This window comes from Loxodonta africana, chromosome 2 (genome assembly GCF_030014295.1).
Source record: "Loxodonta africana isolate mLoxAfr1 chromosome 2, mLoxAfr1.hap2, whole genome shotgun sequence".
In the NCBI taxonomy this organism is placed as follows: Eukaryota; Metazoa; Chordata; class Mammalia; order Proboscidea; family Elephantidae; genus Loxodonta; species Loxodonta africana.
In genome coordinates, this window is record NC_087343.1 from 79,905,725 (window position 1) to 79,921,634 (window position 15,910).

The window sequence follows — 15,910 nt, forward strand, 5'->3', positions numbered from 1 at the left end:
TTTCATTTTACTTGGATCCACAGTTAACACCCATGGAAACAGTAGTCAAGAAATCAAAAGACACATTGCATTGGGCAAATGTGCTGCAAAAGACCTCTTTAAAGTGTTAAAAAGCAGAGATGTCACTTTAAGACTAAGGTACTCCTGACCCAAGCATTGGTATTTTCAATTGAGTTATGTGCATGCAAAAGCTGGACGACAAATAAGGAAGACAGAAGAAGAATTGACGCCTTTGAATTGTGGTTGGCAAAGAATATTGAATATACCACGGACTGCCAAAAGAACAAACCTGTCTTGGAAGAAGTACAACCAGAATGTTCCTTAGAAGCAAGAATGGCGAGACTATGTCTTACATACTTTGGATATGTTGTCAGGAGAGATCAGGCCCTGGAGAAGGACATCATGCTTGGTTAAGTACAGAGTCAATGAAAAAGAGGAAGACCCTCAACAGGATGGATTGACACAGGGGCTGCAACAATGTGCTCAAGCATATCAAGGATTGTGGGCATGGCGCAGGACCAGGCAGTGTTTCATTCTGTTGTGCATATGATCGTATGATTGCTATGAGTCAAAACCGACTTGACAGCACCTAACAATAATGACTACATGGTAAATACTGTAACATATAATCCTGCAACAACAGTAATATCAAATAGAAAAATTTTAATGGCGACATAGCTAGGTATGTATGCTAAATAGGTGCAGGAGGTCCCATGGAGTACACCTGTGTGCGTATATAGGTAAGGTTATGGATATTTCTACATACATATTTGAATGTGCCACATGTATATTCATATATATAATAGAGCACATAGGGGGCACAGTTATGGAAACTTTTTAGAAATAACCAAACATGGGACTGAATTACTGAGCTGAGGGCTAAGGACCATAGTCTCAGGGGACATCTAGGACAATTGGCATAATATAGTTTGTAAAGATAATGTACATCCTAGTTTAGTGAGTAGCATCTGGGGTCCTAAAAACTTACAAGCACCGTCTAAGATACATCTATTGGTCTCTACCTGTCTGGAACAAAGAAGAGTAAAGAAAACCATAGATTCAAGGAAGCAATTAGTCCAACGGACTAATGGCCCACATGTATCACAGCCTCCTCTAGGCTGAGACCAGAAGAGCTGGATGGTGCCTAGCTACCACTCCATACTGCTCTGACCAGGGTCACAATAGAAGGCCCTAGTTAGAGTAGGAGAAAAATGTAGAACAAAACTCAAATTCATAGGAAAGACCAAACTTTGTAGTCTCGTGGAGACTGGAGGAACCTGAGTAACTATAGCCCTAAGATGCCTTTCTAACCTAGAACTGAAGCCACTCCAGGAGGCCACCTTTCAGCCAAATAATAGTCTGGCCTATAAAATAAACAGTAACACCCGTGAGAAATGTGCTCCTTAAAACAATCAACTATACAAGAACAAAGGGCACATTTGCCCAAAAGCAAAGATGAAAAGGCACAGATAATTGGAGATGGGGAACCCAGGATGGAAATGGGAAGAGTGCTGACACATTGCAGGAATGGCAGCCATTGTCATGGAACAATTTGTATATAAATTATTGAATGAGAAATTAATTTGCTGTGTAACATTCACCTAAAGCACAAGAAAATATTTTTGAAAAAAGTAAAAATCACCCAAAATCCTGTTTAACCTTTCAGTGAGCATCTTTACAGGTATTTCTTTAAGCATCTATGCATCCACAAAGATATCTGCCTAGAATTCTAAATAAACTAGCATCATATTTTATGTGCTTTTGTAAATGAATACAGATTTATTTTATTACGACTCTGCCTATTCTGTAACGTACATGTACATGAATTTATTCAACTGTTTCTTTGCTAATAGATATTTAAATTGTATTTGATTTTTACACGTTGTATAGAACTTTCCCATGAAAGAATTGTGTGTATATGTGCGTGACTTTTCATATTTGTGCGGTTTATCTCCATGGGGTCATTGCCTAGATACAGGAATGATTCTTCCAGATTTCTTGACACTATTTTGAAAATAATTCATCTGCCTATGGTGATTTGTAAATGCCACCTTCATCATTTACCAAATTACTTCTGTCTTACTCCCCGATCCCTCTGCATGCCTACAGAAATACCAAACTATTTTGATGATTACTCATTGCCATCAAGTCAATTCCAAACCATAGCGACCCTGTAGGACAGAGTAGAATTGCCTCATAGGATTTCCAAAGTTGTAAATCCTTATGGAAGCAGATTGCCCCATCTTTCTCCCCTGGAGCGGCTGGTGGGTTCAAACTGCCGACCTTTCAGTTAATAGTCAAGTGCTTACACTGTGCCACAAGAGCTCCCGTTTTGATGATTAGAGCCTTTGAAATATGTTTTAATGATAGAAATGTTCTCTCATTTTGACACACAAAAAAATGAGCAGTTATCTAGCTTTAAGATTATGTATACAAAAGTTTAGCTAGAGGGCAGGGAAGGGAGCCTTCTTCCTGAGGGTTTGGTAGAAGAGAAATCTATATAGCTTCCTTCAATATCTGAAGCCACTTTTTCTACCCTCTCTGGGTGTTTGAGGCACAAGTTGTATGTATCAATTTAAGCAGACATATCCGAGTACATTCAACATACCTGGATGCAATCATAGTACAGGCATGATCTCTACATGGGCTGCTATTAAGCCACACAACACATTTTTCTGTGCACATCACCACATCTCTAACTTATGCTTGTGCTATTTCTCTAGACATTTTCTATTGACTTCCCTATTGATAATAGATGAGGATTTGACTTTATCATACCTCCACCTACTTCCTCTCTCTTAAATTCAATTTCTTGTACCATTAACTATAGATAATGCCTTTTGGCTTCCCACTCTAAAAAATATGGATGTTAATTTACCCTTTCCTTTTTCTCACTTCTTTCCTTTTTACTTGTCAGCTCTGTAACCTCTACTTTTCATTTAGTTAAGGTTGACAACTATTACATTCTCTTTGGTGGAACTGGGGTGGGAGTGCCGTACATTACTCAGGATTTTATCTTCTCAGGTCATCCTACCTCAAATTGGAACAACACCCCCCCCACACACACACGTACACACACATATGCACACCTACTTACCAGCTCCTCCTTCCCTGATGTGTTTCTCACCACTTTTAGCATCCTGTGTTTCCTTAATTTTGCTTATTGCCTGCCCCACTGGAATATAAACTCTATGAAGCCAGGGATTATTGTTGTTTTCTTCATTGCTGTATCCACAGTGTGTAGAACCATGCTAACACATAGTAAACTTGAATTATTCTTTGTGGAATTATTCAGTAGTGTGAAATATTCACTATCATATTTTGCATATATTATGGTATCATTTAATTTAAGGACTCTGGGTACTATGTATAAGTATATATGTATATATTTATTCAGATACTACTGGTACCGACTAAAAGTAATGTTACTGTTATAACTAATGGTGTTTAAATATTATGTTTTGTGAAAGTATGTTAACCTCTTCTAAAATATTAGGTTGACAGATTTGCAATGGATTTAGAGCAGAGCCGGGATCTGAACAGTACCATAGTGCATATTGACATGGATGCTTTCTATGCTGCTGTAGAAATGAGGGACAATCCAGAACTGAAGAATAAACCCATCGCTGTAGGATCAATGAGTATGTTGGTAAGTAGGTAAAGATCAGAGACAGAAAGGAAATTTTATAACATACTCAAATAAACCTTATTGATTCACAAAGGGCACAAGGCTTTGTTGAGTTTAACCAGCTCACTAAGTATTTTTCTAAGTGCTTTATAAATCACTGATATGCTTTGTTCATGCTCAGTACTGAATCCTTTCAGCATCCCTTGAGGTACAGATTTTTATTTCCATTAACAGATAAGAAAATAAACTCAGAGATGTTTTGTAACTTTCCCAAAGTTACATACCTGGAAAATGGTAAAGACATTGTATCTTTCCATTGCAAATTGAACTTTTCCTAAGTAACTATTCTAGTTAGAATTAAAGAAGAAAAGGAAATGTTATCCTGAGTATAAAGTGGCAAACTGTGGCCTACAAGCCAAATCCAGCCTGCTGCCTTTTTTTTTGTAAATAAAATTTTATTGTAACACCATCACGCCCATTAATTTATTATTGTAGTTGCATTAAAAGAGCAGAGTTGAGTACATCTGCTCCTCATTTATAGCATTTACCATGATAGTAGAAAATTTACTGTCCAACTATTTTGTGCAACAACGATGTGTGTCTGACAGTAACAAATGCTGAGGTGCGAGGTAAGAATAACACTGGCTGTGACGGTTAATGTTGTCTATCAGCTTGGCTGGGCTGTGATTCTCAGTGATTTAGCAGTTATGTAATGATGTAGTTATTCTCCATTTTGTGATCTGATGTGGTCATCCTCCATTTTCTCTTAATGCTGATTTTCGAATAACCTCCTGGTCTTTGGAACCTAATCATGTAGTTGCAACAGACACCATATGATCTGCAAAGCCTAAAGTACTATTATCTGTACCTTAAAGGAAGGATGGCTTACCAACCTGTTCAAGCATAACATTTTATTAATATATTACATTTAGATTGCAGCTGAGTTATTTTTTCCATGGCTCAGAACGTTCGCATTGTTATATTTTCTGTTCTAGAACACCCATTAGAGATTAGCACAGTTTTGAGTACTCTCAGTGTTTTAATGTGTCTGAAAAACATAGATGGCAAATTGATACTGTTATTCTGAGATAACTCATTCATTTGATAGATTCAATTTTGCATTTCTTTCAGTTTTCATCTGAGATTTCAAACAAGGATTCCATTTGACATAGACTATTGCTAGTTTTTTTTTTTATTGCTAGTATCATCAAGATTTAATAAATAATCTATTTTTTTACTCTCATAATTTTTCTGTTCCATCTTCCAATTTGAGTGTTTTCACCAAAAGGAGAATTCAAGTCTTAAGAAATAAAACTTGATTTTTAAAATTTTTTTAAGCTTTAATCTCTTACTATTGGAGACTTAGATAGCTGATCATATATTAGACCTTTGATTTTTTTTTTTCCCAGGTGAAAAAATTAGCAAAATGCTGAAATAGAGCAAATCCCCAAACTCTATACTATTACTTTCATGTAAAACCACTCATTATCATCCACACTTTGATACATACTATATTACAGGTATGTCTTAAAACTGATTAAATTTAGTTACTAGAAATGTAAGAGAACCTTTTTAGTAGCACAGTCTTGTTTATCACCTGGTGTCACATTGTAAATATGGGGCAGCAGTGGGATAGGGTCCACAGTATAATAATACCATGGTAGAATAAAGTCAAAGCTTAGTTTGAGACAGTGCCTATAAGAGAAATGTCCTTTAATTGAAAAATGCGCATCAGTAATGTGTTTCTTATGAATACATTGATCAGTATGCCCACTGAGGTTTATATATTCTTTTCCATGTGGTCAATTGTCTTTCAGACTACTTCAAATTACCATGCAAGGAAGTTTGGTGTTCGTGCAGCCATGCCAGGATTTATTGCTAAAAGACTCTGCCCACAACTTATTATAGTGCCTCCAAACTTTGACAAATACCAAGCTGTGAGTAAAGAGGTAAGTCTGGTGTCTCACCCCCTATTTATAGCCCTTCGCTGGATTTCTATCACCTACACAGTCAAATCCAAATGTCTTAGTACATCAGGATTTGGCTGAGCTTATTCCTTCATTCTAACTTCACACCACTTCTTCATCTTGTATATTGAATGCTGAAATGCATTTAGTATCCAGAATACACCATTCAATTTCCCAATTCTTTGCCTTTCCACACATTTTTCAATCTGATCCTGTCTCCCCAGAAAAACTCCAAATTACATTAATTCCAATATAAATTAACTTTTAACTGTTTTTCTTAATATGCAATATAAATTTTGTTCTAGAACTGCTAGTTGGGTTATTTGATTTCTTGACAGCTGCTTCCATGTTTGAGCAACTGCCTCTTGGTCTATGTACAGGTTCCTCATGACCGCAATTAAGTGTTCTGGAATTCCCATTCTTTGCAGTGTTATCTGTAGTTTGTTATGATCCACATAGTCAAATGCCTTTACATAGTCAGCAAAACGCAGGTAAACATCCTTCTGGTAATCTCTGCTTTCAGCCAAGATCCATCAGACAACAGCAATGGTATCCCTCATTCCATGTCATCTGCTGAATCTGGCTTGAATTTCTGGCAGTTCCCTGTCAGTTCTGACTCATAGTGACCCTGTGCACAACAGACTGAAGCACTGCCCGGTCCTCTGTCATACTCTGCCATGCATGTTCCATGCTTTTGTACATAGGGTTGTGATGAGTCAGAACCAACGCAATGGCACTGGTAACAATAATAGCTGAGTTATTAATTTTAACCTCTTTTCCTAATTTTTATAAGGTTTTTAAACAGTAACAAAACTCATGTATTTGCTTTCTTCGTCCCATCATCTGGTGAAAACTCTTATGAGCATTTAATGTTTAAGGAACTGATAATCTAAGAAAAACGGGGATAATCCATTGCTTTGAATAGGATCTCTGAAATATAAACATTCGATTAGTGACTGAAATTTTCTAAACTGTCACATATGAAAAGCTGCCATTTTGTCTTATTTTCATGACAAAAGTAAATGTTGGCCTGTCACGCCAGTGCTGGAACTTAAGTCTTAAATTAAAATTTATAGCGCTACATCAGTATTTTCAGACTGCTGTGGTTAAATACAGCGTATTTTAACTATTGTCTGAATCAAGCCAAAAAAAACCCCAAACCCAGTGCCGTCGAGTCGATTCCGACTCATGGCAACCCTAGAGAACAGAGGAGAACTTGCCCCATAGAGTTTCCAAGGAGCACCTGGCGGATTTGAACTGCCGACCCTTTGGTTAGCAGCCATAGCACTTAACCACTATGCCACCAGGGTTTCCTGTCTGAATCAAACACTTAAAAATCTAGCACTCATTAGTATTTAGTCACATGGGTGGTCTTTAGACTCTCTTACTCTTATTCCATCTCATTTCCCCTAGAAATGACACCCAGAGTCTATGAAAACACACTTGCCTACCTCTGAAAAGGTGATGGGGGGCAGGACAAGAAGCACACTCACATTTTATTACTGCTTATCTCTTTTACTGTATCCTAATTAAAAAGAGATAAAATGCTAACCACAAACTTCAGAGACTTCTGACAAGTTTGAAATTCTTTCAGAGACTTTTAAGAAGTAATTTTTTTAAGGTCTGCTTTTTTTTTTTTTACTCAGAAACCCTGGTGGCATACTGATTAAGTGCTACGGCTGCTAACCAAAGAAGTCAGCAGTTCAAATCCACCAGGCGCTCCTTGGACACTCTATGGGGCAGTTCTACTCTGTCCTTTAGGGTTGCTGTGAGTCGGAATCAACTCGACCGCAACAGGCTTAGTTTTTTTTGTTTACTTTTTACTCAGTAGAACTTCTAGCAGTATGATAATGAGAACTAATTTTTTTTTAGTTATTGTCTTAATGATCTAGTACTGCCCTAACAGAAATACTACAAGTGAATGGCTTTAACAAAGAGAAATTTATTTTCTCATAGTCTGGTAGGCTAGAAGTCCAAATTCAGGGCATCAGCTCCAGGGGAGGGCTTTCTCTCTCTGTCAGCTTTGGAGGAAGGTCCTTGTCATCAATCTTCTCTTAGACTAGGAGCTCCTCCGTGCAGGAACCCCAGGTCCAAAGGATGCACTCTGCTCCTGGCACTGCTTTCTTGGTGGTGGGAGGTCCCCAACTCTATGCTTACTTCCCTTTCATTTTATTTCTTGTAAGATGAAAGGTGGTACAGGCCACACCCTGGGGAAACTCCCTTTACTTTGGATCAGGGATGTGACCTGAGCAAGGGTGTTACATCCCACCCTAATCCTCTTAAACCACAGGCAGAGATTGATATATAGCACATAGGAAAATCACAAAATGGAGGACAACCACACAATACTGGGAATCATGACCTAACCAAGTTGACACATATTTTAGGGGGATACAGTTCAGTCCCTGACAGTTATCTATATTCTGGTTATTTACATAAGTTGGAGAAATCTTTCTCTAAATTTGAACAGAATCTAGCTAGTTTATTTATGGATAACAAATGGGTTCTTATATGTAGATGAACTCCAGCATACATTCATCGTTTAGTATAAATACAGTAGTATTTATGCCTTGGTTACAAAGCTTAAGGAAAAGCCATTTTTGTTTTACCCAGAAGAATGTATGGTAACTTTAACTCTTCTTGAAGCTTAAAGTGCTTGATTTTTACTGGAACATGTCTATTTTAGTTCTTATAGCAGTATCCTATGCAAAGGAAGTTAGTGAGTATTCAACAGTGTCTCTCGGGATACTTCTCATTCAGAATAATCTTAGTTGGCTGCCAACTGCAGGCTTCCCAGACTTTCATTTTCACTAGAAAGATTCCACAGAGTACATTATAAAAATGGTTTCTTCTACAAGAACAGAGCTAATTAAGGTACTCTCTGAGTAAAGCTTAGCCAAGTTTTATGTCATCATCTTCTGAAATTCCCTTTGACTCAGATGTTCATAATTATATTAAGCTAAAAAGCTTTCCTTTTATATAAAAAAAGTTTTCACATGATACAGCAGAGAGCTTTTAAATGCTGATGGAAGCGTAACATATTTCAGCAAATATGTTTTTTAAAATACATAATCATTTTGGCAACATTCCCTCTAATTACATCTAATACTTTAGTGGTTAAAAAAAAAAATTCATGGTTGCATGTAACAAAACTATCTTATATAAAAGGTGTTTCTGGATTGTAGCAACTATAATCCTGATATCTGTATGTATTCCTTTTATCCTAAGACACAACTCTAGATTTTTCCCTATCATTTAATGTAGGCATGGGACTATACTACAGACATTGTCAGTTTTTCCATTCCAAATCCCAATAGGTAATTGAGCTTTGTTTTCCTGTATGAATAAATACATTAATATGTATATTGAGTAGAGTTGTATGTGGATGTTATAATTAAATGAAGTAAAACTACTTTCTAAAGCAATAAAGTACATTTCCATTTTCTTAATGGCCACGAGTCTTGATGAGGCATACTTGGATCTAACACAGCACTTTTTAGTATGCCGTCTTGAAACCAACAATAAAAGATGATGGAGAATAGGACCATTTCATACCCACTGCTACTTTTGGCTAGTTACCTGAAATTATATTCTTTAATCACTTTTTCGCTGCTAACCAGAATGATGTTGCCTGAGACTCTGAGACTTATTTGAATCTCTTACTATATCTAGATAAACAAACAAAAAACCAAACCTGTTACCATCGAGTCAATTCTGACTCATAGTAACTCTATAGTGTAAAATAGAACTGCCCCATGGGATTACCTAGGCTGTAAATCTTTATGGAAGCAGACTGCCACATCTTTCTCCTGCGACTCTATATAAATGTGGGTTGCTAAATGGGAATTGCATCAAATGAAGCTATTTCATGGTCTTATACCTTCATGATCTATTTTAATACAAAAGAAAATTTGGACAAATATGCCCTGGCCATGAATTATTTATTCCATAAATCCATGAGCTATTGATTGTAGGATCGTTACTATAGTTGCAAAGTAAGAACATTAATGTGTTCCTATCAGCTATATATGACAAGTTTTGCTATGACAGCAAATTTAAACCTTTTTTTGTTCCTGTTGAAGGTTAAGGAAATACTTGCTGATTATGATCCCAATTTTATGGCCATGAGTCTTGATGAAGCCTACTTGAATATAACAGAGCACTTACAGGAAAGACAAAATTGGCCTGAGGACAAAAGAAGATATTTCATCAAAACAAGAAACTCTATAGAAAATGGTAAGCAATTTGTTAGAACTATCAGACTAAAAAACACAAAAATCTTTGCATTCTACTTATCTTATTAGCACGCCTAATTTTTTTTTTTTTTTTTTAAGTGGTAGGACTTCATACCCAAAACCCATTGCTATCAAGTTGCTGAGGAAGTTATCCATTTAAGGTGGTGACTGTTTTTGTTAATGGAAATAAAATAAAAAAAAAAAAAGATCAGTTTCAGTATATCAAAACACTGGGTGATTGATTTTTCTCATTCATTTCCCAAATATTTTTTTTAACTGTGGTAAAATGTGTATAACAAAACATTTTCTATTTCAAACTTCTTTATGTGTACAATTCAGTGACATTACTTTTACATGTTGTACAGCCATCACCACTATCCATTTCCAAATTTTTTCATAACCATTAATAGAAACTTAAGCAATAACTTCCCCTCCCCTTTCCCACCTGCCCCTGGTAACCACCAGTAGCTTTGGTCTCTATGCTTTTGCCTATTCTAGATCTTTCCTGTAAGTGGGATCATATAATATTTGTCCCTTTTTGTCTGATTTATTTTGCTCAGCATAATGTTTTTAAAGTTTCTTCCATGTTGTAGCATGTATCAGAACTTCATTTCTCTTGATGACTGAATATTTCATTGTATGGATATTTTGTTTATCCATTCATTTGTGGGTGAGTATATGAGTTGTTTCTACCTCTTGGCTATTGTAAATAGTGCTGACATGAACATTAGTGTACACATATCTGTTTTAGACTATGCTTTCAAGTCTCCTTCGTATATACCTAGGAGTGGATTTGCTGGGTCATATGGTAACTGTCTCTTACTTTTGAAAGAACTGCCAAACTATTTTCCACAGCGGCTGCACCATTTTATGTTCTCTCCAGCAATGCACAGGGCTTTCAATTTCTGCACATCCTTGCCAGCACTTGTTATTTTCTGTTTTTCTGATAATAGCCATCCTAGTGGGTATGAAGTGGTATGGCGGCTTTGATTTGCATTTCTCTCATGACTAATAACATTGAGCATCTTTTCATGTGCTCATTGACAAAATGTGTATTCAAGTCCTTTGCCTACTTTTTAATTGGGTTGTTTGTCCATTTGTTGTTGAGTCGTATTAGTATTTTATATATTCTGGATCTTATACCCTCATCAGATATATGGTTCCCACATATTTTCTCTCATTTTGTAGGTTATCTCTTCACTTTGTTGATAAAGTCCTTTGATGCACAAAAGTTTTTAAGTTTGATGAAGTCCAATTTATCTATTTTGTATTTTGTCACTCGTGCTTTTTGTGTCAGATCCAAGAATTCATTGTTGAACAATAGGTCTTAAAGCATTACTCCTGTGTTTTGTTCTAAGAGTTTTATGGTTTTAGTTCTTATATTTAGGTCATTGATCCATTTTTAATTAATTTACATATATGGTATAAGGTATGGGTGCAGCTTTATTCTTTCACATGTGAAAACCTAGTTGTCCCTCAAATTTTTTATAACCTGGTTATTACAGTGATTATACTGTTTTCAACCCTGCCAGAATTAATAACTGTCCAGCTTCCTTCTTTGGCTTAGACCTTATTTTGGTTCTTTTACATGCAACGAATCACAGGTTTCATGACCCCAAGCATTTTTTCAAATTGTTGCTTCATTACCTATCCAAAGCAATGCTAAGAAACATGCAGGTATAACACACACTGCATTCAACCTTCTGTCAAAGGTGTGATTACTTCAAATGTCTGAGCTGTCCTGTACCCCGGAGCAAAGTTCATTTGGATAAAAAGGTAGGTGCGGAGGCATTTGCTCACAACCCACAGCCAAGTTTCATGTGCACAACTCAATGATGACTTTAGAAGGGACAGGCAGTAGTGGGGTAACCTATCTGTAACTTTTCCTGATGCAAAAATGGTGGATTCACAATGGTATAAAATTTTAACTCTCCCATTATTGGGGGCTCACATCACTTGGAGCAAGTTTAATGTGACATGTAATCACAACTTCATTATCTCTTTTAAAGCCTGGAAAGATAGGCCTCTCTCTGTTCTCTGACAGAAACATTGAACAGCATAGTTTCTGGGCTCATGGCCTTGGCACAAGGGGTTTTCCATTTTTGTTATAACTTTATGTTCTGGGGAAGGAGCACACAAAGCCTGATAGCACTTTGCTTCAAATCTCACTTTGTTAGTTCCTTTCTTTGCCCCTCCAAAAAAAAACCAAACTAGATTTACTTTGTTTTCAGAAAGAATGTAGGGGAACCGAACTTACAAAATATGTACTTCTTCAAATAAATATGAATTACTGTTCCTGTTTGTAATTTAGATAAACCAAGAGAGGAAGTTAGTAAATTGAGTAAATTGAAGGAAAATCATTAAATGGCTATGTCAGATCATCCCCTGAGAGTCTTCTGTAATAATCATTTTTGTAAAGGTGTTTGTTTGTCCTTGCAAATGTATTGCTAACTACTGCGTCTGTATACAAATAAAACAATTTTATTAAATTGTGTATTTCGCTGGCTGGATGGTGAGTGCCAGGCAATGTAAGGAACTTTGAAATATCTTATACTTTTTAGCACTTGACAACCAGATGGGATGCTATAATTCTAGTGTTTCAGATTATAAGAAATCTTACTTTTGTGCTCTGATTACCTCATTTATCGGGATAATAAAGATATTTCTGTCAGAAAGCAAGTAAGAAACCATTCAGCAGCAAGGCCTCACAGAGAGGTAGACAGTAGTTTAGGTGGAAAAGATAACTGTGCCATTCAGTAGCAGCCCTAATAATGGACCGGAGACATCATGTGTTGCTTCCTCCTTTAGTCCTCTATATCACAGTGGCTCATCTGAGAGCAGACTGGTAGAGGCCTGAGGTACAAAACATAGCAGCTCTGTGGAAAGGGCTTATGAACGTGGCAGGCACCTTACTTGGCATCTAGTTTTTCCTGCAGCTTTCTTTAACCTCCACCTATCCAGGTGGAGAGAAGGAGGTCCAGGTAGATACCATTTCAGCTATTCTGCAGTCTTAATCCCCTTTGAATTGCTCTGGATTTTAAAACCAGAGTATGGAAAATGAAAGGAACTGAAGCACATAAGTAACAGCTGATGTAAGTTTAAAAATAAGGCTTATTTTATATGTGGCCTGGGAATTCAGATTTGGAAAACATCTGTCTGTAACTTAATTCATATTGCATACTTTAAATTTTGAAACTAATCAGAAGCTTGTTATATTATTCACAGATGTTTGCTAGAATTTTGCAATTCCATAAACATTATCTTTAGAAAATCTTCCTAAAAGCCCAAGTTCATTTTTTAAGTAATGTGCATTTATGTGTGTCTTAAAAATAGATTTTTTAATTTTTCCCCCACGTTTACCTTAACTTGGAAAACTTTTATATGTAATAAAATCATGGGTCAGAAGACTCCGTTGTTAATCTTAGATGTTATAGACCCATTTAAACTACCTTTTTCTTTCATGAAATCCAGAAAGTAAAGTCTTTTAATGGATTTATTCATGAGGACATTTTTAGCATCAATATAAACTTAAGTACATTTTATGAAAAATGCAGATGAAATGCGAATAAGCAGATTGGTATTTTTACTTTACTTTTTTGTAATAACATTAGTTTATAGACTACTGATAACATTAAAGCCTTCTTTCCATTAATCTTGTGCCTTGGTTAATCTTGATTAAGACCGTAAGTATTTATATACTTAAAGAACCATAACTTGCAGAGATAACTTCTGTATTGAAAATGTGCCCTTAGTAAAAGAGATACTTTAGGAACAAGCATGTCAAATTTAAAATTAGCATCAAAAGAAGAAAATTTAGATTATTTTAACATCTGAAAGATTTATTCCATGCATGGAGAAAATGTAAATGCTTTCTCTTTTAAAACAAAACAAACCTTATTTTTCAGGCATAAGTATTCTAGATGGTTTAATGCCTTTTTTCCTCATCCTAAATTCTAATTTAAGAAGATACCCTCCCCCTCCAGAGATGAGTAAAGGAAAAAAAAAAAAAGTTTTTATTTTGTTAAGAAAAGTCTAAGGTGACCCTAAGCCCAATTCTGGGTTTTCATTAATTTAGGTACAATAACCAGTGAGTTTTACATGGGATATATCCTTTAAAATGTATACTATAGGAATGGATAATGTTCTTTTGAAGGAAAACTTGGACTCAGTGTGTTTTATTGTGGTCGTTGTTTTGTTAAGCAGTTACAATATTCGGGATAGCCTTTCTGGTCTTGATTATTAGAAACAAAACCAAACTAGATTTACTTTGTTTTCAGAAAGAATGTAGGGGAACCGAACTTATAAAATATGTACTTCTTCAAATAAATATGAATTACTGTTCCTGTTTGTAATTTAGATAAACCAAGAGAGGAAGTTGGTAAATTGAGTGAACGTGAACTGTCCATCTCTCCACTACTTTTTGAAGATAGTCCTCCTGATCTGCAGCCTCCAGGAATTTCTTTCCAAGTGAACTTTGAAGAACATAACAACCCTCAAATACTCCAAAACTCAGTTGTTTTTGGAACATCAGCTGAGGAAGTGGTAAAGGAAATTCGTTTCAGAATTGAGCAAAAAACAACACTGACAGCCAGTGCAGGTACTTGAAAGGAAATTGATGGCTACTGTAGTTCTAATTTTCAAACTGAAGGATTCAAGAGTAATATTAGTAGTTTTCTTATTACAAAATGTATAATAACATTTCATTTATCCATGCTTTGATTCAGCACCTGACAACTTGGCCTACTCGGAGTAGCTATGAACCTATAGGTAAACTGGAAGTAAGAAGAAAAGCCCATAAGCCCAGAGAAAAATACTGTCTGTCATAGATCCCACTTAGCTATCCCTTTTTAAACACAAAGTACATTTCAGTTGGTTTTGTATATGATGCTTGGTTATTAGTTTTTCCTTTGAAAACTTCAGTCGTGTCCAAAATTACATTGCCAGAGAGAACCCATGTGGCCGCAAGATGGGAGACAGAAGAAACACCAGCTAGCAATACAGCAATCTAAGACTATCTGTTGAAGGAAGAAACAGCTTTACATATGTCGATAGCCCATGAGGTCATCACTGGGTCTTCACATAGTAATCGATATTCATAACGAGGACCCTGATTTATCTTGTAAAAGTTATATTATGATTAGGATAGTCTTCCCTTTCTATACCAGAGTGTAAGAATGAGGAATAGATTTTAGGAATATGTATATAAAAGTTGAACTGTTTAATGAGTATATTTTAATATACTTATTTCAAGTTAGCTTAATCATTAAGATTTTTAATCTCCTAGAGGTTGTAAAGTACCTTTATAAAAAGTTATGATTTGCTTTTTGAGCAACAAAAAGGAAGCACAGATTTAGTTCTTATCTCACATACATTGCAACCCAAAGTCTTTGATTTTTTTTCTTTATGTGGTTAATCTATACAAAAGACTTTTTTTAAATTAATTTTTATTGTACTTTAAGGGAAAGTTTACAAATCAAGTCAGCCTCTCATACAAAAATTTGTATATACATTGCTTTACACTCCTAATTGCTCTCCCCCCTAATGAGACAGCACATTCCTTCCCTCTAGTGTCTCTCCTTGTGTCCCTTTGACCAGCTTCTGGCCCCCTCTGCCCTCTCATCTCCCCTCCAGACAGGAGATGCCAACATAGTCTCATGTGTCTACTTGATCCAAGAAGCTCGTTCTTCACCAGTATCATTTTCCATACCATTGTCCAGTCCAATCCCTGTCTGAAGAGTTGGCTTTGGGAATGGTTTCTGTCTTGGGCTAAAAGAAGGTCTGGGGACCATGACCTCTGGGGCCCTTCCGGTCTCAGTCTGACCATTAAATCTGGTCTTTTTACGAGAATATGGGGTCTGCATCCCACTGCTCTCCTGCTCCCTCAAGAGTTCTCTGTTGTGTCTCCTGTCAGGGCAGTCATCGGTTGTGGCCGGACACCATCTAGTTCTTCTGGTCTCAGGCTGATGTACTCTCTAGTTTATGTGGTCCTTAATGTCTCTTGGGCTCATAATTACCTGTGTCTTTGGTGTTCTTCATTCTTCCTTGCTCCACATGCATTGAGACCAATTGATGTATCTTAG

The 15,910-nt window shown here is 36.3% G+C and overlaps 1 protein-coding gene across 5 annotated transcripts in view; it reads left to right on the plus strand.

The window, feature by feature from the left end:
* The window catches only part of POLK (DNA polymerase kappa), an 85,500-nt gene that overhangs the window by 48,816 nt on the left and 20,774 nt on the right, over positions 1 to 15,910 (plus strand). For all 5 annotated transcript variants that reach the window (XM_010588219.3, XM_003408102.4, XM_064273210.1 and 2 more), the window contains 4 exons: positions 3,497 to 3,649; positions 5,446 to 5,577; positions 9,678 to 9,831; positions 14,188 to 14,427. In XM_010588219.3, coding sequence (XP_010586521.1) covers positions 3,497 to 3,649; positions 5,446 to 5,577; positions 9,678 to 9,831; positions 14,188 to 14,427 — 679 coding nt within the window. The remainder of the gene's footprint in view (positions 1 to 3,496; positions 3,650 to 5,445; positions 5,578 to 9,677; positions 9,832 to 14,187; positions 14,428 to 15,910) is intronic.